The 23295-nt window shown below is 44.5% G+C and overlaps 2 protein-coding genes across 8 annotated transcripts in view; both read left to right on the top strand.

The window, feature by feature from the left end:
- The window catches only part of NUP107 (nucleoporin 107), a 47167-nt gene extending 43027 nt beyond the window's left edge, over positions 1-4140 (top strand). For 4 of the 5 annotated variants that reach the window (XM_004429390.3, XM_087442045.1, XM_087442046.1 and 1 more), the window contains 2 exons: positions 1659-1826; positions 2197-4140. In XM_004429390.3, the coding sequence (XP_004429447.1) occupies positions 1659-1826; positions 2197-2304 (276 nt within the window). In that variant the 3' untranslated portion in view covers positions 2305-4140. Of the gene's footprint in view, positions 1-1658; positions 1827-2196 lie in introns of those variants that run through there. The other variant, XM_087442047.1, reaches the window with a different exon arrangement.
- Positions 4141-7520: 3380 nt separating this feature from the next.
- SLC35E3 (solute carrier family 35 member E3) lies at positions 7521-22953 on the top strand. Of its 3 annotated transcripts, XM_004429391.3 has the most exons (5): positions 7526-7957; positions 8703-8813; positions 12529-12687; positions 16479-16561; positions 20737-22953. In XM_004429391.3, exons 1-5 carry the CDS (start codon positions 7556-7558, stop codon positions 20921-20923), a joined length of 942 nt encoding a protein of 313 aa, XP_004429448.1. In that variant the 5' UTR covers positions 7526-7555; the 3' UTR covers positions 20924-22953. The 3 variants fall into 3 exon arrangements, with proteins under 3 accessions (XP_087298168.1, XP_087298167.1, XP_004429448.1); XM_087442042.1 differs by lacking the exon at positions 12529-12687 and having other exon boundaries at positions 7521-7957; XM_087442041.1 differs by lacking the exon at positions 8703-8813 and having other exon boundaries at positions 7524-7957.
- Positions 22954-23295: the final 342 nt, after the last annotated feature.

The raw sequence follows: 23295 nt of genomic DNA, 5'->3' as shown, positions 1-23295 counted from the left end.
TTTTAAAGCTTTTGTTCATTTAGATGAGAAAAACATCATAGGTTGTGGCAGAAGAATGTACTCCCTTTTCCTTGCGGCACATTGCTGGGCCCATCAGGCGTGGTTCTGAATGGCTGACAGCAGCTGACGTGCTGGTGTGGGGATCCATTATAGTCATCAGAAGAGACCCCTGTCACACACCCTGACATTTGGCAGCAGCAGGATTTAGGAGAAGCAGGTCCAGAATCCATCCCTGTGAGATGAGCTTGTTAATAATCCTGCAGCCACTTTGAGGTGATAAGGAGTCTAGGAGCCAAGGGTACTTTGCCTCTTTCGAATAAGGGGAAAGACAACATCGGAGCACAAATGGAATGACCCAGAAAGAAACAGTCCTCTCACTCTTATCACGCTCCTGCAGAGATCGCTAATATGAATTATGAGTGAGACTTTGAAGTGTGTTAAAGCCACCTCTGTAGGTGGCAAGTGCCTACTGGAGAAAAGAAATGGAGGTGCTTTCCTTTTGAAAGCTAAGAAACTGCAAAGCATGCATTTTAATATCTGCTTTTATGTATCTCTCAAAGCAAGACTAAAAGATTGATGGACAGTGGTTTTTCCTGCGTGTGGAAACCTGACCCAGGTCAGACTAAGGTAGTACAGTTATTCATTGGCAGAATTACAGTGACATCGTGCTGCTTCACACCTCCACTTATGTCTGCCTTTGACAAGTGTTTTAGCAACTTATCATAGCCTCTCACAGGAAGATGTTTTTAGTGGTTAATATAATCGTCATCCGGAAAAACAATTTCCAAACTTCTAAGGCCGCCTTTTTAAAAAGTTGTTAGGTGTCGTATTAGGCTTCTCAAAGGACCAGTTGTTGGTTTAGCTTCTCCTGTTTTCTGTTTTGTTTTACACCATGAGTTCTGTGGATTTCCTTCCTATGTTTAAGATTATTTCAGAAATTTCAGTGTAGTTGGGTACCTTTTTATTATTTGAGTTTTCAAATGTGTGGTAAGAAGATATAGTGAGCATAAAATGGTCTGTTCTTCTGTACTTTTTTTCGTTTCTTCTGCACTCTTACTTCCACATAACTTTCTAGAAAGATCCATGTATAGTTATAAGAAATGATAATTGTTTTCTCTACATTAAGTTTTCCTCATATATCTGTCAGTTCTGTCTCCTTCATTGTATTGTTAAGCTGTCCCTCCCTGCACATCTCTCCCCGCCATGACAGCAGTCCCTGCTGTGGTCTGGTGGGTCTTCAGCCCTCCTTGGACCTGTCTGCACCTCCATCTGCCCGTGTCCAGGGGTGGGGATTGTTTTCTGTTCTGATGTTTGCTCTGGTGGTCTTCAGTTTCTCTTACTCTTTCTGTGCATGTTTTTATTCAAGACATAGTAAGTTTATTAGAAATACAAATTCAGAAGCATTTTGTGTCCATTATCAGACCTGTGACTCCTCTGTAGTGTATTTTCTTCATCTTCATGCTTTTTTGCCAGACAATCTTGTCCACTCGATACCATGATTGAACCTGGCCTTGTCTTATTTTTAATGGGTGTGATAAGCTTTGGAGAAACTCTTTAGTTTCTACCTGTTGCATTTCAGTTTTGATTCAGTACTTGACTTTTTTATAAGGGTATTTAGCTTAAAGTTCTTAAAACAACTCTTTGATGTCTGTCTGTAGGATGCTGAAGAAGACCACGAAAGAACACATCAGATGGTTTTACTGCGAAAGCTCTGTCTGCCAATGTTGTGTTTCCTGCTTCACACCATACTGCACAGCACGGGTCAGTATCAGGAGTGCCTGCAGTTAGCAGACATGGTGTCCTCTGAGCGCCACAAGCTGTATCTGGTGAGTTCCAGAGCATCTGCATTTGCAAATTTTAGTAATTTGATGAACTCTGTAATAATATTTAATTTTGTGAGATGTGTTTATATTTTTTAGCTGTTCTTAGATTTTCTTAAAACAATGGTCCGGTTATAATGTTTGTCCTTTTTTTCCAAAATATGTATACATTCCTAAGCAGTTAGAAGTACATAGACTAGCTCAGAGAAATAGCTTTGAAGTTCTTGGACCCTGCTAATATACTGGCCTCTGGCTGCATAAGTCTTCATGAGGAATTTCTTCTCGTATTAAGCTAATCAGGTTGCTTAGGTGACTCTAAGTTCATACTTTTCTTTGTTCTTTCATTCTTAACTTTTTTCTCTTTTTTTAAAATCAGGTATTTTCTAAGGAAGAACTAAGGAAATTGCTACAGAAGTTAAGAGAATCCTCTCTAATGCTCCTAGACCAGGGACTTGATCCATTAGGATATGAAATTCAGTCATAATTCATCTGCTCTTTGTAATCTCACTAATTTCCATGATAAATGGAATTTTTTGTAAAATATACATATTTGTAATTACTGGGTTTTTTCTTTTGCATTATCATGGGGAAAATGTTTGTAAAATTTAGACATTTACATTTTGTACTTTTCAGAATATTATGGTGACAGTGAAAATTTAATGTATTATATCACTATTTCTCTTTATTAATAAAATTATATAAAATTAAAATTTTCTGTTCTTAGAAATTCCAGGATTATCTATTATGTAATAAGAAATTAAATTTCCTATTATCCCACTTTTTTCCTGTGATCATAAGTACTCTGTATCTTAAAATTATAAAGAGGATGGAAAGTAGGTTCATTTTTAAGCCAGGTATGTAATTTGTCATTTATCATAAAATTTAGTATTTTGTAAATATTACAGTGAAGAAGATGAACATAGCAAGAATATTATTTTCTTTACTTTGAAGACATTTCTAGTGTATTAACTCTCATGCAGCAGACCTGCTCTAAAATAAGCTGAAGCGTGGAAGGACTGAGCGTAGCACCTGGCACACAGTGAGCACTGGAGACAGGGGTACAGAGTGAGAGAGGTCGAATCCAGCCCTCCAGCCCTCCTAGCAGGGGAAATTCAGGTCATCGGAACAGGAAGAAACTATTTCCAGCTGAAGGGTCTCCAAGGAAGTAGGATTTGGGCTGGGGTCTGAGTAAAGCACTGAATTAGCAAAGAGAATAAAGCACAGGAAGGTGAAGGCACTGCAGATTAAGGAATCGGCACGAGAAAGGCCTAGAACTGGTGAGTGCACGTCTGTGCATCAGCAAGTGTGCCAAACAGACGAGAGCGCAGGGCTCACAAATGGGAGAGAGCGAGACTGGGACAGAAAACATGGTCTAGACTAGTAACTCCCACGGCTGGCCGATGATCTGAATCACCTGGGGAGTTTGTTTAGTACCTATTTATAGATGCTCCCCCTGGAGATGTCTGGCTCAGGAGGCTGGGATGGCGTCACGATTTGCATTGTTAAATATAAATGCCATGGCTGCTTCTAATCAGCTAGGTTTGGGGCCTTCTGGCTTAAATCAGGGGTGGGTGCTGGGTCCTGCACCTGGGGCAGCAGTCAGTCCTAACTCTGGCCTCCTGGCGTCAGCAGGGAGGAGGTGTAGAGGCAACGGGTTCTGCCTCAAGTTTCGATTTATGCCAGCCAAAGTGATCCAGAGGTGAAATGTTCACTCAGCAAAGCCTCTTAAATTCTTACACCTCACCAGGCGTCCATTTAAAAAATGAGGGAGAGCAGTATGAACTGATATGGAGGGATAACTCGAACAAAACATGTATGGGATTTGTATGCTGAAAACAACAAAATACTGATGAAAGAAACCACAGAAGAGCAAAATAAATGGAGAGACACACCATGTTCATTAACTGGAAGACTCATGTAGTCAAGATGTCAGTTCTCCCCAAATTGTTACAAGTTGAGCACAATTCCTAGCAAAATTCCAGCAAGAAAACAGATTGTCTGTTAGTTGGTAGACTGAATTAATATTGATTTTCTTAGGTGTGACAGTGGTACTGTGGCTAGGAAGGAGAGTGTCCTTAGTCTTAGGAGACGCACGCTGAAATATCTAGAGACTAAAGGTCGTGAAGTCTGCACTCGGAAATGGTTTAGCTTTAACATAAAAGTCAACAGAGATAAAGCGAATAGGGCAAAATGTTAACTAATGGATCGATGTGAAGGGCACAGCAGTGTTTATTATACTAGTCATTCAACTTTTCTGTCGATTTAAAACTTTCAAGATAAAAGATCTGGGTGGAGTTCAATAAATCGTGATGGAACAACTGACTGTCCACATGGAAACTAAGTGAATCCTGACACCTACTTTATACCATATACAAAAATTAGAGACAGATTGTAAACCTGAATATAAAAGCTACCACTGTAAAGCTTTTAAGAAAAAGATAGAATATCTTTCTGACCTGAGGGTAAGCAAAGATTTCCCATACAAGAGAAGAAAGCAATAACCATAAAGGAAAAAACTGACTAGACTTCAAAATATAAAACTGTGCTCACAAAGACACCATTAAGAAAATAAATAAGCAAGCCACAGACTGGAAGAAAATATTTGCAAAAAAAGTGGACAAAATACTAGAACAGGTGATTTATAAAGGAAGACATATACATAACCAGTGAGCCCAAGAAAAAGTGCTCAAATCAATGTGAATGCAAATTAAAACCACGAACTATCACTACACATCCATCAGGAGGGTGAAAATAAAAATGCTGACAACACCAAATGTTTGCAAGGATGCTGAGCAAGCGTGAGTGATACACTGCCAGGGGGAACGTAAAATGGAACGATCTCTGGGGAAGTTTTGACTATTTCTTAGAATCACCTACCCTATAACCCAGAAATTTCACTCCTACATATGTCCCCAAGAGAAATGAAAATAAATGCCACAGAAACACTGTACAGAAGTATTCATAGCATTATTTATAATAGCCCCAAACTAGAAATGACCCAAATGCCCATCAGTAGGAGAATGGCTAAACAAACTGTGGTATGTTCATACAAAACAATACTACTCAGCAATTTTAAAAGGAAAGAACTGATCTACTCAACAAAAGAACCTAGACACAAGAAGAGCATATACTGTATGATCCATTTACATGAAGTTCTAGAACAGTCAAAACTATCCTATGGTGAAGAAAAATTAGAACAGGGGCTTCCTTGGGGGTGGGGGTGGGGTAGAGGGAGTCTCTAGGGAACTTTGTGGGGTGATAGAAATATTCTATATCCAGGGGCCGGCTCCGTGGCATAGTGATCAAGTGCGCGTGCTCCACTGCTGGCAGCCCAGGTTCGGATCCCCGGCGCGCACCGATGCACCACTTGCCAGGCCATGCTGTGGTGGCGTCCTATATAAAGTGGAGGAAGATGGGCACAGATGCTAGCCCAGGGCCAGTCTTCTTCAGCAAAAAGAGGAGGATTGGCAGATGTTAGCCCAGGGCTGATCTTCCTCACAAAAAAAAAAAGAAAAATATTCTAGATCTTTACAGGGGTGTGGGTTACACAAGTGCATCCATTTGTCAAAAACTGCACAGTTTAAGATTTGCACATTTGAAAGAATGTCAAGTTACGTTTTAAAAATCAAATGGACGGGTGGGGAGTGGGCAGACATGAAACAAGAATGGCAGTTGCTCACCACACTATTTTAACTTTGCACAAGTTTGAAATTTTCCATAATAAAAAGGAGTGAAAGTGGGCTGTGGAGCCAGAGAAATTTGGATTTGAGTGTTAGTCTCATCCAATTCTAGCCACAAGATAACAGCCATGAACCTCTATTTTCAACATCTGTAAATAAGAATAAGGACAATCATCACATTGCAGGAGAGTAAGGGTTAGGGCTCCTGTGCTCTGGTGAAGGAGGTAGAGAAAGTCACTGAACCGACTGAGTCAGCCTGGAGACGGACCAGTTCTGGAACACTGGAAACGGGATGGGTGTCAAAGACGAGGTCAGACTCATGAAGGCCTGGAATGACCCTAACCCAACTGGCAGCTGGAATCCACTAGATATTTTTATCTTTTAACCCAAATTTCAGAGTTCATATTTTAACTATTTTCAAATATTGTAACAGAAATAGAGTGATAAAAACATAATTTACCATCCATGCTAAGATTATCAGTCCAAATCTATAATCACAAGGAGACATGAATTGAGTAGGCTAAATGAAGACGGGGTGTCTAGGCTCCTAACTGGGGAGCAGGGGAGGGTAGACGTTGTAAAGCATTGCTCAGGCAGGGTCCCGATCCAAACGAGAAGGGAGCATGGCAATATAAATACACACGGAAAAGGCACAGGACAGCGGGAGCTGCTGGAGTCTGGTGGCGGGCTAGGGGATAACACGCATCAGGAGGACCACGGTAGGAGAGCTGGACCCAGACCCTGCCTGATTAACTGCTCCTTGTTCTCAAATCGTAGTTCAGGAGTCATTTCCTTGGGAAAGCTCTTGACTACCCGCCCCCCCCCCCCCCCCCGCGCCGTTTAGATCAAGTTCTTTTATGGTACGTTCGTAAGACCCCATTTTGTCACCAGAACATTCGTTTGTCACGGTTTATAATTCTTTAGTACCAGTCTTCCCTCACTAACTTCTGTGAGAGGGTCTGGTCTGGTTTCACTTGCCGTTACCTCCCAAGTGCCAAGTACAGCGCAGGGCACAAAGCAGGTGTGTCAGTGAACGCTGGCACAGTTCTTACATCGAAGAGGAAATTAAGACTGTCAATCAGACTACTCAGGAATTAAGGAAAATGAGAATAATACATTGTCCTGAGGACTGCAGGCAGAGCTATTCTCAGGCCTTAACTCACACCCTAAATCCTTTTATTTTTAAATAAAAATAACTGAACTGAACATGCTAGTCAAGAAATTAAAAAAAAAGCGTGAAAACAGCAATGACTTGAAACAAAAATCAGTAGAAGTAATCTTTGAAAAGGCCAATAAAATAGACAAATTACTGGCAAGGCTAATCAAGGGACAAAGAAACCCAAGGCACAATGTTTAGAATAAGTAAAGTGATATAACAACAGAGGAAATAAATTTAAAATATGGTAGCATACTATATACAACTCGAACCAAGCACATTAGAACATTTAAAATGGATACTCTTCTAGAACATTAAAAAGCCAAACACTGATTCAAAAAGAAGAAAATCTGAACAGTTTACTAACCATGATGAGTATCTGGGGGTTCACCATACTGTCTACTCTTCCGTATGTTCGGATTTTTTAAATAAAATGTTTATGCTTTCAGGAAGTAATGCTTTCCCCTCCCTGGCGGGGACTCAGTTTGCTCAGCACCTGTCTCGTCCGTAAAGCTGGCCGACAGTGTCCGCGCGGTACCCGCGCCGGCCTAAGGGAGCTGTCCAGCAGGGGGAGTCAACTGTCACACCCGAAACGCCGACATCAGGAAGGGTCCCAACCCCGCCCGGCGCGGCCAGGCCAGCTCCGGGCTGGGCACCCAGAGCCCAACGCGCCTGCGCAGGGTGGAGGCCGGCCGGCCCACAGCTCGGGGCGGAAGCGCGGGCGCCCCGAGTCACGTGGCCGCGGGCGGAGGGGCGGGGCGGCGGAAGGGGCGGGGCGGGCGTGCAGCCGCGTCGTCGAGGCTCTGGGGGCGGCGGCGGAGCATGTGCGCGCGGCTGCGGCTGCCCGGCGGGACCGTGAGGCCGGCGGGGGCGGCGGAGGCGGCGGGCCGGCGGGGGCCATGGCGTCGCTGGCCGAGCGGGTGCGCGGCCACGGGCGCATCGCCGCGGGGCTGCTGCTCAACCTGCTGGTGTCGATCTGCATCGTGTTCCTCAACAAGTGGATCTACGTGCACCACGGCTTCCCCAACATGAGCCTGACGCTCGTGCACTTCGTGGTCACCTGGCTGGGCCTCTACGTCTGCCAGAAGCTCGACGTCTTTGCCCCCAAGAGCCTGCCGCCCTCGCGGCTCGTGCTCCTGGCGCTCAGCTTCTGCGGCTTCGTGGTCTTCACCAACCTCTCCCTGCAGAGCAACACCATCGGCACCTACCAGCTGGCCAAGGCCATGACCACGCCGGCCATCATCGTCATCCAGACCCTCTGCTACGGGAAGACCTTCTCCACCAGGGTCCGCCTCACGCTGGTGAGTGTCCCGCCGAGTGGACCGCCGCGCCGCGCGCTCCCTCGCCTGAATCCGCGGGGGAGGTGGAGGACGGCCGGCGGGGCCCTCCGCGGGCTCTTAGCCGGGAGGCGTGCCTGTCTGTTGTCATAACCGCCGTTGCACGCGCGTCCGTAAGTGCTGTGCTGTGAGAAAGGACAGCGGTACTGGGGCTGCGAGTCAGCCTGTGGAGCGTCTGCAAAAGCTCAGCGGAAAGCAGCCCCCGCCCCCGGGGGAGTGAGACCGTGTGTGGTAGACGTCAGAGGGTTGGCGTAAAGTATAAGGCTCCGAGTATGTCTGCAGCGACACACTGCAGAGGTTTCTGCGTCTCTAAACAAAGCGAGATGGGCTAAAATCATTTTAGCGCTTAACCACTTACAATATGTGAAGTCTTAATGCTTTGGGTATATGTTTATGTTATAAGCTGTTGAGACACTAGTTTGGGGGTCCGTTTACTCCTGTGTGCCTGCATGTAGTATTGTTTCTTGCAAAGTGCGATGCACTGACTCAGTATTTTACCGAAAATTTTAAATAGAATTAAATGTGAACATAAATGTAGAATTATCATATTTTACTTTGGGGAAATAGGATTAACCAGCTTTTTCAAATAGAAAAAGAAAATTTATAGACGTTCATAGTTTCCCAGTGATGTTTTTATGATTAACTTTGTAAGATACCATGAAAGGAATACTCTCGAATTTAATCTCTCTTTACCTTTTTTTCTTTACAGATTCCTATAACTTTAGGTGTAATCCTAAACTCTTATTATGATGTGAAGTTTAATTTCCTTGGAATGGTGTTTGCTGCTCTTGGTGTTTTAGTTACATCCCTTTATCAAGTGGTTGGTAATTTTTTTTTCTTTATGTGCTTTTTTAGCAGATTTCATAAATTTCAAAGCTGTATCCCAAGGTTTTGAAAATACAGTATAGAAACAATAGTCTGTTGGGAAGAAGGCATAATTGTGTCAGTTGTCTAACTCAGATGAAGAGAAGAAAGGAGACAGAGAAACATGTGGTTATAGTGCTCACCAGATACCTCCCTGCCTGTTTGTACGTGTACAGTACCCATGCTTCACAGTCTGAGTTTGGGGTGACATTGTGTTATTTTCTGAGAAATCGTTCCAAAATGAGTAGTAAGATTTTTTACTTGAAGACTGAGTTCATTGGTTATATTTATCATTTACTCTTTAATTATATAACATTACTATGAAGAAATGAGTACACTTCCAAAACTTTGAAGAGGAAAGGAAAATTTCAGATTTATAAATCTTTGCCTCAAAAATGTGCTGCTGCTACAACTTGTATATTGGCTTCTCATAATTTGTATCAATATTTATAGCAATGGGTATTTCAGTTCTTGTACCAGGACAGTGCCTTGCCTATAGAAGGCAGTCATTAAAAATCTGTTCATGGATTCATTACCATAAAATCTCAACAAGTGTTTTTTGTTTCTTGTATAGTGGAGAAAAAAAATAACTTGGTGTAGGGTACAGTGAAACAGTATTTTCTCTATACTGAAAACCTTGGACTGGCAATTCTGGGTGTGCCTGCATGGAGAATCAGTCAAAATGTGTAACCAATTTTACTTTTTTCACAAACATGCACTGGTTATAAACTAAGACATTCTTGTTATGAATGTTAGGAGTTTAACAATATAGCCGTAGCATCTTAACCTTTCTAGTACTGATCATTTCAGAAACATCGTTATGTTAAATTTCTGGGGTTGAATACATTTTTTAGTGACGGAGAAGCAGTTTAAGTAGAAGAAGAGACCAGTGGCTGAAAGGCTGGGGCACAGACTCAGACTTGTCACTTGGCTCCGAAATAGTCTGTCTTTACTACAGAGAGTAATCAGGACATTCAGCTTTGTGCTTTAAGAAAATCATATTTGGGTGTACTTCAGTGAGTTTAAATCTTGTTACTAGATACAGTAAGTGAACATTCTTTTTGCTAAATGAACTTTTTGCTCAATATGGATTAAATATTTATTAAGTATAGCAAGAATTTTATTTGTTGAACGTTAGAATTTCTTGTATTCCTTATATATAATTTCGATTCAGAGTACTCACTGTTCACGCTAATTTGACCATTTTTGTTCGCACAAGTCTCAAAATTGCTATAGATTAGAACCAAAGGATTCTGTATCCCTCAGGTAGATATTTGAAATGAGATTGACCAAGGAATGATAATGGACTAACTAATGAGCAGAGTTTTCAATTATCAGTGAATGGTGAAAATACTGTTACAGAATAGGTATATTCCCCAAAAATTCCTTTTGAAGAAAATTGTATTTTCCCATTTGATCCAGGTATAATTTCAAAGTTATTTCTTCCTATACTGCTGGGGCATGAAAAGGAGTTAAAAGGCAGCGATCAGCTCTCAGCTTTAGTGGTAGAAAGACCATTGTCTCGTTCATTCCTTCAGCATACTTTCCTCTGCTTTGTGCTCGGCCTTAAGGATACCACGATGAGAAGGAGCTGCAGTTCAGCGTTGTAGAAACCCATGTAGACAGCTGATCACAAGTAGTGTAGCTCAGGGTCTGAGGAAAGTTCTAAGGAACACAGGGAGGAAGTGGCAGTTCTGCAAGAGGGTGGTGAGGTAGACTTTATGGAAAAGTTAACCATTTAAATTGAAGGATGCACAGGAATTTGCTTAGCAAAGAAATAGAGCAGAGGGCTTTGTTTGCAATGATGTGTGCAAGTGTGGAGCATTTCTGGAGAACTTGATTTGTCTGGGGAGGCTAGACTCTAGTGGAAAGATAAGGCTGAGGAGGGTGAGAGACGGCAGAGGCTTGACTGTCATGCTCGGAAGTGCGCTCTTGGTCCTGCAGGCCCCAGGAGAGGAGAGTTGGTAGGGCAGTGATCGATCGGGCAGTGATCGATCGTGTTCTAGAAAATTAACTCTGGCGGCAGCAAAGGGTGAATAAGAGAGGGAAGAGAGGGTGACAGGTGGAGCAGTGAGGAAGCTCTCCATAGTTTAAGGGGGACAGGAAGGCTTGAAACAAGGGAGGTGGTAGTGGACGCGGGAAAAACAGACTCCAGAGACCTTTGGAGAAAGAATTAGTAGACCTAACTGAATGTGAGGAAAATGAGGAGTAAGGAAGTAATGAGCTTGATGTTAAACAAGTTCCTGCAGATTATCTAAGTGAAGACAGCCAGTAAGCCGTTGAGATGTGAGTTACAGGCTGCTCAGGGAAGGAGGTCAGAGCTGTAGATGTCAGCGGATGGTAGCAGATCGGTCGGGGAGATAAAGAGGAAGACCAGACATCTACCTTAAAAGTAGTGAGTGAGGGAACAGTGCAAACCAGAGGTCCAGGTCTTCCAGGAGAAGTCTGCAGGTTCTGCAGAGACCTTCAGCAGGAAGAGAGCTGAGGGGAGTCCTTTGGATGTGGCCATTGGAGGTGACCGTGCCCTTTGGGGAGCAGTTGCATTAGAGAGGTGGTGGGCAGAGGCCAGGCTGCACTGCAGGAAGGGACGGGCGAGGCCCGGAGAGCTGCCACCATTCCAGGCGGGTCTGAGGCAGAGATGCCCAGCTGCCTAGCAGGGCTGCGGGAAAGGAGGGGCGTGCATACACCCTCTGCGGTGCCCCAAGGAGCGGGCAGCAGCAGAATCAATGCTTTGTCCTTTGTGTTCACAGAAGGCTCTCAGCTGAGGCTGGCAGGAGTATGCTTCAGATTTCCTGCCCTTCTGTTTTTGTCTTGGTGAATTTCTATAGACTTAGAGTTTATGTAACAGGATACCAGACCTACTGGAAGAGGAATTGTGTAGGACAGTTATTCAAAAGCATTGCGCCTCTTGCCAGATCTTAATTCGGACAGTCCTATCAAGCTTCTGTTAAAGCCTCCTTTCCATTTCTGAAGCATTTTGGGCACTGATGGGATTTGCGGCTTTGAGGGGCTGGCTCTGCTGAATGATACAGTCTTCTAGGATTTGCGAACGTCTGCTTTACTGAGGTGTGCTGGTGAGGGATTACCCACAGAAACGTTCTCCATCAGGAGGAAAATTCCTTCTGTTATTGATTGGGTTTTCTGAAGTGAATGAAGGACCTCACACACCTTCTCAGCCACACACGTGGCAGGCCACTTGGAATAACTGAAATTCTCGTCCGTCTCTCATTAGCCTGCCCTGCCCCCGGTCTTCTTTTGGAAGGCCATTGTTAGAGAGAAATGAAGTCTGCCCCTGCGTCTGTATTCCTACTTATTACCCACATTTCCATTCCTGCCTCGTTTCCCAACCTCTCTGGTGCTTGGGACCCCTGTGGGCAGTCACTTTCCCCATTTCCTAGGATCAGGAGAGAAGAGAGTGTTTTTTTTTCTCCTTCTTTATAAGTGAGAAGAAAATAAATTTTCAGACATTGAATTTATAAAGCTCCTTTCATCCAAGGTGCTTGAAGGATATTCGTATATATTATTGATCTTTGACATCTTGTAGAATAATTAGGCATTTCTTCTCCCCTAGTCCTGCCCCACGTTCCCATCTTTGTGGCTAGAGTTGCATCTTTCAATTATTAAGTGATGCTATTTTTTCTGCCTACCTTGTTCTGTCTCCTGACTCTCAGTGGGTGGGAGCCAAACAGCATGAGTTGCAGGTGAACTCGATGCAGCTGCTCTACTACCAGGCTCCCATGTCGTCTGCCATGCTGCTGGTGGCGGTGCCCTTCTTTGAGCCAGTGTTTGGAGAGGGAGGCATCTTTGGTCCCTGGTCGGTTTCTGCTTTGGTAAGTTCTCATTGTTTTAGTGCCTGAGAAACAAGGTAATAATCCCTCCATTATTAATGCCCTTTTTAGTCTTCAGAGCACTATCTTGGATCCATTCTCACATTTAGTCTTCATAATCACCCTTTAAGGGCGGCAAGGTAAGGATTATGTTTTAGATGAAAAAACTGAAGCGCAGAAAGACCAATGGACTTGCCTAGAGTTGGACAGCTTGTCGGTGGCAAAACCCGGGCTAGAATTCAGGTCTTCTGGTGCCTGATTACTGTTCTGACCACACCAAGCTATTGCCAGAAATAATTTGGGCATTTGATTTTTATTTTATTTTTTTAAAATGAAAATACAGCTTTATTGATTTTGTTTTAATAATATAAATAGAACATGTTCATTGTATAGATTTTGAACACACATAAAGATATAAAGAAAGTGAAGGTACACTTCAGTCCTACCACGCTAAGATAATCGCCTTTACCATTTTGATAATGATCGTGTCGTGGGTCTCTTTTTCATATACACATAGACGCATGCGTGCATGTGCGTGATTTTATACACATGGAACATCATATAGACGCTGCTGTTATCATGAATTCCTTTTACCCAGCCCTCCTACCCGTCCACACGTCAGCATCCCATTCCTCTATCCCTGCCCCTCAACGTGAGTCATGTTAACTTTCCAGTGTTTGTTCTTCTGCACTTCTCTCTGTGCTATACCTGCCCATATAAATAAACAGCACACACCTGTATTTATACATAAATCGAGCACTAGTTTCCTTTACAAAAGTGGGATCGTATCACACATGATTTTCTGTGTCTTGCTTTTCTCACTTAATATCTCATGAGAATTTCTCCAGCTACTATACAGATTCTTGTCAGTGTCTGTGTGGTGGTTGCAGTTCTTGACCACGGTGAACCGTGTTGCAGTAAACGTCTTTGTACCTGTGTCTGCCTGAACTGGCACTTTTTCCCTGTGGGATAGAGTCCTCAGAGTGGACTTGCCACATAAAGGGATGTGTGCTTTGGGGACATTTTAAGTTAGAGAGTGTAACCCCCCTACTTAGAGAAAGAACTTCTGCTTCCCCTAACTTTAACCTTTGGAGCAAAGTCGGTGGGAATGTCCTCTTTGTTGGTGGCGTTCACTTGTCAGATATCCACGCATGGCCCTTAGTCTGTCCCAGGCACTGTTCTAAGCCCTCTGCAAATATTAACTTATTGAATCCTCATAGCCACTTGGTTAGGTGGATACTATTATCATCACTATATTTACTAAGAGACGGAGAGTTAGTACCTGGTTCAAGATCCTACAGCTAATACGCAGAGCCAGAGTTTGAATCCATGCGTTCTGGGTCCCAAGTCCATATTCTTAACCACCCTGCGGTGCTGCCTGTGAGTGGATCGACAGTTGCTCCATGTTCGTATCCTTGGGCATACACCGTTTACCCCAAGTCACTGGTACCAAACTGTTTATGTACAGCAGCTCCACAGAGTAGATCAAGTGTAATCTACTCTATGATTTATAAAAGAGAAAAAACCTATATTAACCTAAACACTGCCTTAATCTACATAACATCTTAAAAAAAAGAAATAAATCACTGGATCGTCTCAGATCCTTCCTCTTAATTTTACAAAAGTTCTAGCCATCTTGGTTATCTGCTCTTCAGACCATTGCAGCGTAGACTGCAATGGATGGAGAGAGGCGTTTTGCGACGGGCCTTCTAACAGATTTGAAAAAGAGGGAAGCAACAGAAAGGCTATAGAAAAAGTCAGAGAAACCACAAGCACAGCAGGATGAGGCCATGTAGCACAGGAAGGTCCCCTCCACTCCTTGCCGTCCCTGGAGGACATCCCGCCTCAGAGTGGACCCTGTTTGTCGTGTTTTAATGACGTGCCAGGTCAGCGAGAAATAGGGAGGTAACGTTCTGTGAACTCAGTAAAGTTAACACTGACATATTTCTAGAAACAGTTTTAAAATCTTTAAGGAGCAAGTTGCTCTTAGTTGAAAATTTAACCTCACTGTTATGAAACCAGTGAGATGTTCCTCTTTTTACCTAATAGGACACAGGTCCCCTCCTCTAGTCCTCTGACTGCGTCTCAAACCCGATAAGCCCCGAGGGGACAGAAGGAATCTTCCAATATGACATGAGAACTTCTTAATAATTCAGACGGTAACTGGTGTTTGGTCTCAGTTCTCTTATTTTAGAAACGGGAAGTGGTTGGTAACATTTTGAGTCAAGTCGTGGGCGGGTGTGCCACCCTTGGCCAGGCGGGCGTGCACACACCTTGGTTCACGCCTCCGTGCGCGTGCACGTCGGGTGCGCTGCTCCCTCTGCTGGGGGTCTACTGCCCCATCTTTCCTTCATCTATACGCACATTTGAGAGCCAAGGATTTTCCTCGCTACCCCAGCCCAAAATGACGTCTCCGCCCAGAGGTTCATGTGGAGCCTCTTGTCCGTCTGCCTGTGGAGCAGGTAGAGCTCAAGACTCATTTTCTGTTATTGCCTGAGCTGTAAATCTGGTATTGCCCTCTCTCGCAAGTGGTTAGGAGGTGACGCAGCACAGTGGGTTCACAGCAGGGACTCCAGGAACAGATCGCCCTGGCTTTAGATCTCACCCTTCCACTTACTAGCTGTGTGTCTCAGGCAAATTGCTTTCCGTCTCTGTGCTCCATTTTCTGTAAAAAGGGATGATATTTTCCTACCTCGTGGCTGTTTGTGAGGATTAAATGAGTTAACATGGGAAACATTTAGAACAATTCTTGGCACATATGAGCACTATGTAAGTGTAAACTACAATTGTCATGGATTTTATTATGTCCCCAGGCGGTTTCTCAGATCTTTGAGGGCAAGAACCTATTGTGTTCCTCACAAGGCCTCACCTACGTTTGTAGATATCCAGTGAATGCTTATTGATTTAATTTAAGTAACCAATGTGAGCAATTCAGTGGAAAAAAGATCTGGAAGGATATGTGTCAAGGAATTAACAGTGGTGAGTGGTTGGGAGTATAAGAATTCCTTACAGGGGCCGACCCAGTGGCGTAGCAGTTAAGTTCTTGTGCTCTGCTTCGGCGGCCCAGGGTTTGTGGGTTTGGATCTCGGACACGGACCTACACACAGCTCTTCAAGCTGTGCTGTGGCACGGCGTCCTACGTATGAAATAGAGGAAGATGGGCACAGATGTTAGCTCAGGGCCAATCTTGCTCACCAAAAAGAAAAATTCCTTACATCCATTTTACTTTACTTTCTGATTTTTCTGTAACTAACATGTATCACTTTTATAATAAGGAATTAGGGCCGGCCCCGTGGCTTAGTGGTTCAGTGCGTGCACTCCGCTGCTGGCGGCCCGGGGTCGGATCCCGGGCTCGCACCGACGCACCGCTTCTCTGGCCATGCTGAGGCCGTGTCCCACATACAGCAACTAGAAGGATGTGCAACTATGACATACAACTATCTACTGGGGCTTTGGGGGGAAAATAAATAAATAAATAAATTTATAATAAGGAATTATTACAAAATAATTTTTCTTCAGATTGATAAGAAAAATGAAGCCTGAAATTCACATTCAGAGGCAGGATATTGTTTGAGAATTTTCCATTGAATTTTGTAGACAAAATTACATTTCAGAATATTAATGGTTCTTCTGTACCCTCAATTCTTGCTGTCTCCCAGATTGATTTACTTTTCTTTTAAATCTTCTTAATGGTTGATATTTGAGTTTTTAGAAATGCCTAATGAAATGTGTTTTTACGTGATGATTGTAATGATTACAGCTGCTTTGCATTAATGTTTTTGGTTTATTTGTAGCTTATGGTGCTGCTGTCTGGAGTAATAGCTTTCATGGTGAACTTATCAATTTATTGGATCATTGGGAACACCTCACCAGTCACGTATCCTTTGCTGATAACTGACAAATGCATGGTCGTTTATGTTTTCCCAAACTCTGTCACCTACATTTCCTTATTTGAATCTCACGCTTATATTGCATGGCCTGAATTGAGTAGGGAGAGAGTTATTTTTAACCTTTTACTGTCTCATTTCACATCAGAGTCTTTAGAAATTTAAAGAAACATGAACTGAGGAATGAGTTAGCTTCTGTATCATGATTGTTTTTGAATTTTCCTAAGTAATAGGTGGCCTTTTCCCTTATCAAAATTAACACAAAGTGCCATTGTTTGCACATGATGGGGTTAAATAAATATTTGTTGAGTGAATAATGGGGTAGACACTTGGGTTTTCTGTCAGTTTTTAGTTATCTATAGTAATAAAGTAGAGCTGTGGTTAATCCAGTTAACCAAAGATAATTTCAGACCATCAACATCTGACTTTAGAATATGTTTTTGTACTTATTTGGTTATGGGTGTGCCTGTGTTTCTCAATATTCCTTCAAATCAAGAAATGAAGTCATACCTTGGAGGTCTGATCAAACTCAACTGCCCATTTTTAATGTCCTGCTCATCATTCTGTTTCTCTGCTCCACTTTTAAGCAGATGCAAAGAATGGGTTTCCCCAGATCAGAGAGGTGCTTTGGTAATGGTGCATCTGAGTGTGCTGATTAATACATGTGAGTGAGCGCTGAGATGTCACAACGTAAATCAGCAGTGTGTTTGCCGATAAATAACAAAGGTGACAACAGTTTGTTAAAATGCCAACGCTGTTGGAAATACTGTGTGTATTGGGCCATTTAATTCTCATGGCAGCTCTGTGAGGCACGTTCTCTCGTTTTATGCTGTGGAGGAGGAAATGGGGTGCAGAGAGGGTAAATAACTCCCCTGAGATCATGTAGCTGCTCAGTGTGGCGTCCAGAGTTGAACCCGCACGGTCCAGTCCCAGGACCCACATACCGGGCGCCCGACCTCGGCATCCACGTCTGGGCCCTGATGAAGAGCACTCATTCGGTCACAAATTTCATCTCATTCAGTCAAAAAATATTGATCAAATACCCACTATAAACCATTTATTGACTCAATAAATATTTATATGCTGAACATCTGTCATATGTCAGGCAGTGGGGACACGTAGTGAACCAGACAGAAATCTTTGATCTCACAGGCTTAGATTCTGGTGAGGAAGACAGAAGTAAACAAGAAAAACAACAAGTATACAGTGTTAGATAGTGTTAAGTGCCAGGGAGAAAGGTGATGTGAAATGTTGGGGACGGGGTCGATGTTTTAGGGAGGGAGCCAGGAAGGCCTCTACAAGAAGGGGCTTTTGAGTAAAGACCTGAAGGAAGTGAGGTTGCTCCACGCAGGTTGGGATGAAGAACATTCCAGGCAGAGGGACAGCAGGTGGAGCCCCGGGATCAAGGGGTCCTGTGTGGTTGGAGCTGGAAGCGCAGGGGGTGGCGTGTGGCGGGGCTGCGAGAGGTGGCGGGAGGAGGAGAGGTTACGTAAGGCCTGTTACTCCGAGGAAGACAGGGGGCCTCGAGTTTTGAGCAGAGAGGTGACGTGGTTTTGCTTGTGTCCTAAGAGGCTCGCCCTGGGCCGCCGTGTTGAGCATAGCCTAACTCGGGGTTGCCCGGCCCCAGTGCCATTGACCTTGTGGGCCAGATGGTGCTTGGTTGCAGAGGCCTGTCCTGTCCCCTGTGGGAAGTGTGGCAGCGTCCCTGGCGTCTGCCCACTAGATGCTAGTAGCACCCCTTTCCCCAATTAGGACAACGGAAAATGTGTCCAGACTTGGTGCGGTGGCACAGTCACCCCTGATTGAGAACTGCCGACTAAGAGAGGCAGAGGGAGAAGGGAAACCGCCAGGCGGCGCTGCAGGGTTCCCGTTTGGAGCAGCGCTGCTGCGTCCCAGCGTGGTAGCTGGCTATAGTGGGAAGTGATTGGATGCTGGGCACGTTTTCAAGTGGAGCCAACAGGTTTTGCTGCCGAATTGGACGTGGAGATGAAGAGGGGAAGCGAGCTTGCCTCGCGTGGTTTGGCCTGAGCGCCCGGTAGAGTGGAGGTGCTGTCGCCTGGGATCGCACGGTCCCTTGAAGGAGTTTGGGGCGACGAGGAAGAGCAGGTGCTCGGGTTTGGTAAACGGGTCTGAGAGCAAGGGTCAAGGTCTCGGCTGGAGAGGGTCCAGGGTCAGTGGTGTGTGGACGTGGTTTAGAGCAGAGAGGCTGGTTGAGATGACCAAGCCAACACGTGGAATAAGTAAGGACGCCCAGAGATGGAGTCCAGGGTCACTTCAGTGTTGAGAGTGCGGGGAGACGAGAGGAACGGGCCGAGGAGGCGGAGGAGGAGCCATCGGGGTGGGTGGAAGGGGAGTGTAGAAACATGCTGAGGAGGCCGGGACCCTGTGTGCAGTGCCGCTGACGGGCGGGTGACTGATGGAGGGGTAGGAGGGGGAGGGCCCTGATGCTCCTGACAAGGGCTTTCAGAGAGTTGGGGTGAAAACCTGACAGGCAGAGTGGAGAATTAGAGGAATCAGGAATATCCAGTGTACACTGCTCCTTTTTTTTTAATTGACAAAAGGATTCACTGAAGAATTTCTTTGAATTCGCCTTCTGTGGGGTATAAACATCTTCAACAGATCATGAACTACTTAGAAGAGAAGCTGAGGAGTGAAGAAGTGCTGAGGCTTAGAGCCAGTGTCCTTGAAGACGGCTCATAACTGAGAACAGCATGTTCTGTGAGGTTGTAGTGGACATCCTGGGAAGGCCCTCTCTCTCGGATGTCCCCTCGGTCGGGTCAGGCAGGCCCAGCTCCCGGTGACGTGGCCGTGCTCTCCTGCCCAAAAGGACCTTCCAGGCACTTAGTTGGGCCTAGAACAGACAGAGGAAGGAGCCTGGGATTGAGGTCAGACGGACCCGGGTGTGCATGCCGGGCTCCGCCTCTCCTGTGGGCCTGAGCTAGTTGTGGGGCTCTCGGGTCGCACCCTCATCACTTAGGACGTGGGAGAAATAATATCTACGAGGCTGGGTTGTTGTGAGGGTTTGAGGGAATACGTGTCAAGCGCCTGGCAGAGGTTTATTACGCATAAATACTGCCATTGATGACTGTTGTTACAGCTAACACATACGTGCTTACAGTGTGCTAGAAGCTTTGCATGTGTTGTTAGTTAGTCCTCACAGTAGCCCTGGGGGTAGCTTTCGTCTATCCCCATTTTATAGATGAGAACACTGAGGCACAGAGCAGTAGCTTCTTCTGGTGTTGTTCTTAGGAAGAGTAGATGGACACACATCAAACATCTGAAAAATAATAAAGTACTAATTTATATAGAAAAAACATATTTAAAATGTGGTAAGATAATTTTTAAAGAAACGGTGTGTGTGTGTTAGTTCTTTAAATGAGCAGTGATTTGGAAACCCCTCGATCAAGCAGCGAGTTAGTGGCAGTGTACGAGACCAAACCTGGAGTTGAGAGTTACACAGACCCGTCTGTGTTTGGACTCCAGCCCTGCCGCTTACTGACTCTGTGACCCAAGTTCCTTCAAGTCCTTGAGCCTCTGCAGTTGTAGAACGAGAAGGGGGCACCGCAGAGAAGGTAAACGTGGGGCTTCAGTAAAATGGTGTATGCGTGCCCCGCATGTGTGTCCCCGGCGTGTACGTGCCTGGTGTTGTATGCACGCCTGGCACAGTGCCTTGAGTATCATTAGTGACCAGTGTCACTCCCTCCCCTGCCCATTTCCCCCTAAACCTAACATAGTGGGTGTGTTTACCTTGAGTCAGCTCTCTGACACCTTACTCCTCTCACCTCAGTGGCCAAGAGGCGTTCGTTAGAAATGGCACTATAAAACATGACGATAAACTGCTGTACATACTGTCTCCTCTGCACCTTGTTCTGAATTCCTCTCCCAGCTTTGTATTGTGGCCTTTTCCCTTCTTTGAGAGGTCGGTGGGGTAGCTGGGACAGTCTCCCGTCACTGATTAACTGCTGAAACCTGCCTGAAGAGACGAGGATTGACCCAGCACTTCCCTGAAGTTCCTGTGTTCTTCAGATGGGGCTGCTGTGCAGTCTGCTGCGTGCAGCTGTTCCAGTCACAGGAAGACTTTGCTGCACGTGCGTGTGTGTGTCTGTATGAGTGTGAGTGTAACGTCTAGCTTGTCACTGCTTTTTCTCCTTATCTGAAGCCTCAGCTATAACATGTTTGGACACTTCAAGTTCTGCATCACTCTCTTTGGAGGGTACGTCTTATTTAAGGACCCGTTGTCAGTTAATCAGGGTCTCGGCATGTTATGTACGTTATTTGGCATTCTCGCCTACACCCATTTTAAACTCAGTGAACAGGAAGTAAGTAAGAGTAAGTTGATACAACGTCCTTAATCGTGTTTTTGTGGAGAAAAGAAAGTCGCCCAAGAAGATAAAAATGTTACCTGCGCAAGTTACTTTCAAAGAAGGAAAAAAGTGCTGCAAAATCATTGAATGATGGTTTGCAAGAAGGAACACAAAGGAAACTATATTCATAAATATGACGTTCTCCTTTACAGTACCTTTTTAAAAAAAATTCTCTGAAACAGTGGCTCATGCTTCTTTTCAAAGATGCTTGTGTGAAGAATAGAGGACGGTGCGGTTGCACCGGTGTAGTCGTGGAGTTAAACTCCGTAGCAGTGACGGGGGAGTCCGGGTCACTGTCCTGCAGGTGTGTGGGGGTTGTCAGTGTTCACAGGCCTCTGAGGAAGGACACGTGGGGCCACTCCCCCTGCCGCTAGGTGGGCCCCAGCGTGAGCTCGATTATCATTTCGGCCAGTGTTCAAGTCAGAATTTAAATCTAGCATTTCTGTTTTAGTTGGTTTAGTATAACTCCCTGCTTATTTACAGAAATGAAGTATCATTTATAGAAAGCGAAGTGTAGTAAAGAAGACCGTACGACAAAATCCAATTATAAAAGTTCCATTTTCTAGTAGAAAATTGATGTAAGAAGTTATACATTATCAAAAAGCTGCAGTTTCTGAAGGTATTCTTTGTTTTTGAGCTCTCAGTGAACTCTAGGAACTGTACGTGGAGTTAAAAACGACATGGCTCCCTGGAATGACCCGAAGAAGAGACTGTGGATGGAGGTGAACAGGTTTCTGCCTGTTCTGGGGGCTCTTCTCTGCCTCTGAGCAGTTCATGGTAGTGGTTTCTCAACACCCTCTCCCTGCCGGCGCTCCCCACCCCTACATCGGAGGCGTCCTTGGAGCTGTGTCCTGCCCTGAAGGATCTGGAGTGCCTGTCCAGCCTTCCCAGGGTGGCTGAGGAGCACGCGGCAGGTCAGGGCAGATGCTCTCCAGACACCGAGCAGAAGCCTGGTGAAAATATGAGGAAAGACGTGCAAGAGAAGTAGGAGAACAGCCAATATTTAACTAGTTCCATGAGTTTTTAAAGGGATAATTTTAAAAAATTAGGGTACAGGGGGAATCCATAATTTCCACTTAAAGAAATATAGTGCCACGTATTTAACTGCAGAACGTATTTTCTGCCTTCCACCTTCTTGATATATGAGCATTAAAAGCGGTTGTTGATGACCTCTCAGGATAAATTGTGGCAGATAATCCTCTTGTAATAAATAATTCTTTTTCTAAATATTATTTCTAAGCTTTAAATGAGAAAACAGCTCTTAAGAGGACACGGAGCCATGTGGATGAAATAGACCTTTTAGGACTTTTTTCCTGGACTGTTTGAAATGAAAAGCCACAGAAAACCTATTTTGATGGAATTTCAGTGTTATCGGTCAGTCTGTTGTATGATTGGTACGCGTGATTTCTATTTTTGTTTTAAATATTCTTTGGTTCTTCTCAGTTTCCAAAGATGTATTTTATGGTGTTAAGAAGTGCAAAGCAGTTGATCTCACCAGATGAGCCTCAGGCCTTACGTTTGTCTGAGAAACGTTCTCTCTGTATGTTTAACATATAATTATTTCCCCAAAGCTGGAGAAAGTATGTCACACAGCAAGGGTTATATGACTTCTGTGCACTAACAGCTGCGTTGATTTGTGCCATGTGCAAATTCTTCTTGACTGTAAATACAACAGGGGGCGTTATAATAAATGACTGATGTCAATAGGAATGCGGTAAGGGGTTGGAGCAAGGTAGGGTGGGAGTACGTCCATATAAGGGAATAAAATATGTGCTGTTGGAACTAGAGCCTGATAAACATTTTTTCCCTGAAGACGATCTTCCCTTTGAAAGGGAAATTCCTGGGGGAAAAATGCACCAGTTGACCGGGACCAACCACAGAGACAGACCGGAAGACGGTGCTGTGGAGGGACACGCTGTCCTTCTGGTACAGGTGGAACTGCTCTCGTTTTTTATCCTCTGTTAAGTGATCAAACTTCAGTTTTTACCTGTTCAAATAAAGAGGATCTGATGTTTTTACTTTCGTGTTTCCTTTTAGAACCAGCGGAAGAGGGATTGCGTCTATGTGTATGTGCAATGGTAACGCTGGCCTGTTCCAGCTCCCACATATGCAGAATCTAATGAACAAAATCCTCATTTCTCTTTTAAAATAACATAAAGGAGAAATCTTTCTCTGGGAAATGAAGCAGGCTTTCTCATGTTTCACTTTTAAAAATACTTTTTAGGGGCTGGCCTAGTGGTGTAGTGGTTAAGTTCACGCTCTGCACTTCAGCGGCCCAGGGTTCGGAGGTTCGGATACCTGGCACAGACCTATGCACGGCTTATCAAGCCATGCTGTGGTGGCGTCCCATATAAAGTAGA

This window comes from Ceratotherium simum, chromosome 17 (assembly GCF_057802395.1).
Source record: "Ceratotherium simum simum isolate JZ-2026a chromosome 17, ASM5780239v1, whole genome shotgun sequence".
In the NCBI taxonomy this organism is placed as follows: Eukaryota; Metazoa; Chordata; class Mammalia; order Perissodactyla; family Rhinocerotidae; genus Ceratotherium; species Ceratotherium simum.
Note: the sequence above shows the minus strand (reverse complement) of the source record. Positions and strands in the feature narration are given on the sequence as shown.

What these genes read in the sequence shown, in the direction of transcription:
- SLC35E3 (XM_004429391.3), top strand. Translation starts at nt 7,556, where the DNA reads ATGGCGTCGCTGGCCGAGCGGGTGCGCGGCCACGGGCGCATCGCCGCG. An exon ending in TTACATCCCTTTATCAAGTG is followed by an intron (nt 8,814 to 12,528) that starts GTTGGTAATTTT and finishes CCTGACTCTCAG; the next exon opens with TGGGTGGGAGCCAAACAGCA. An exon ending in GGGAACACCTCACCAGTCAC is followed by an intron (nt 16,562 to 20,736) that starts GTATCCTTTGCT and finishes CTGAAGCCTCAG; the next exon opens with CTATAACATGTTTGGACACT.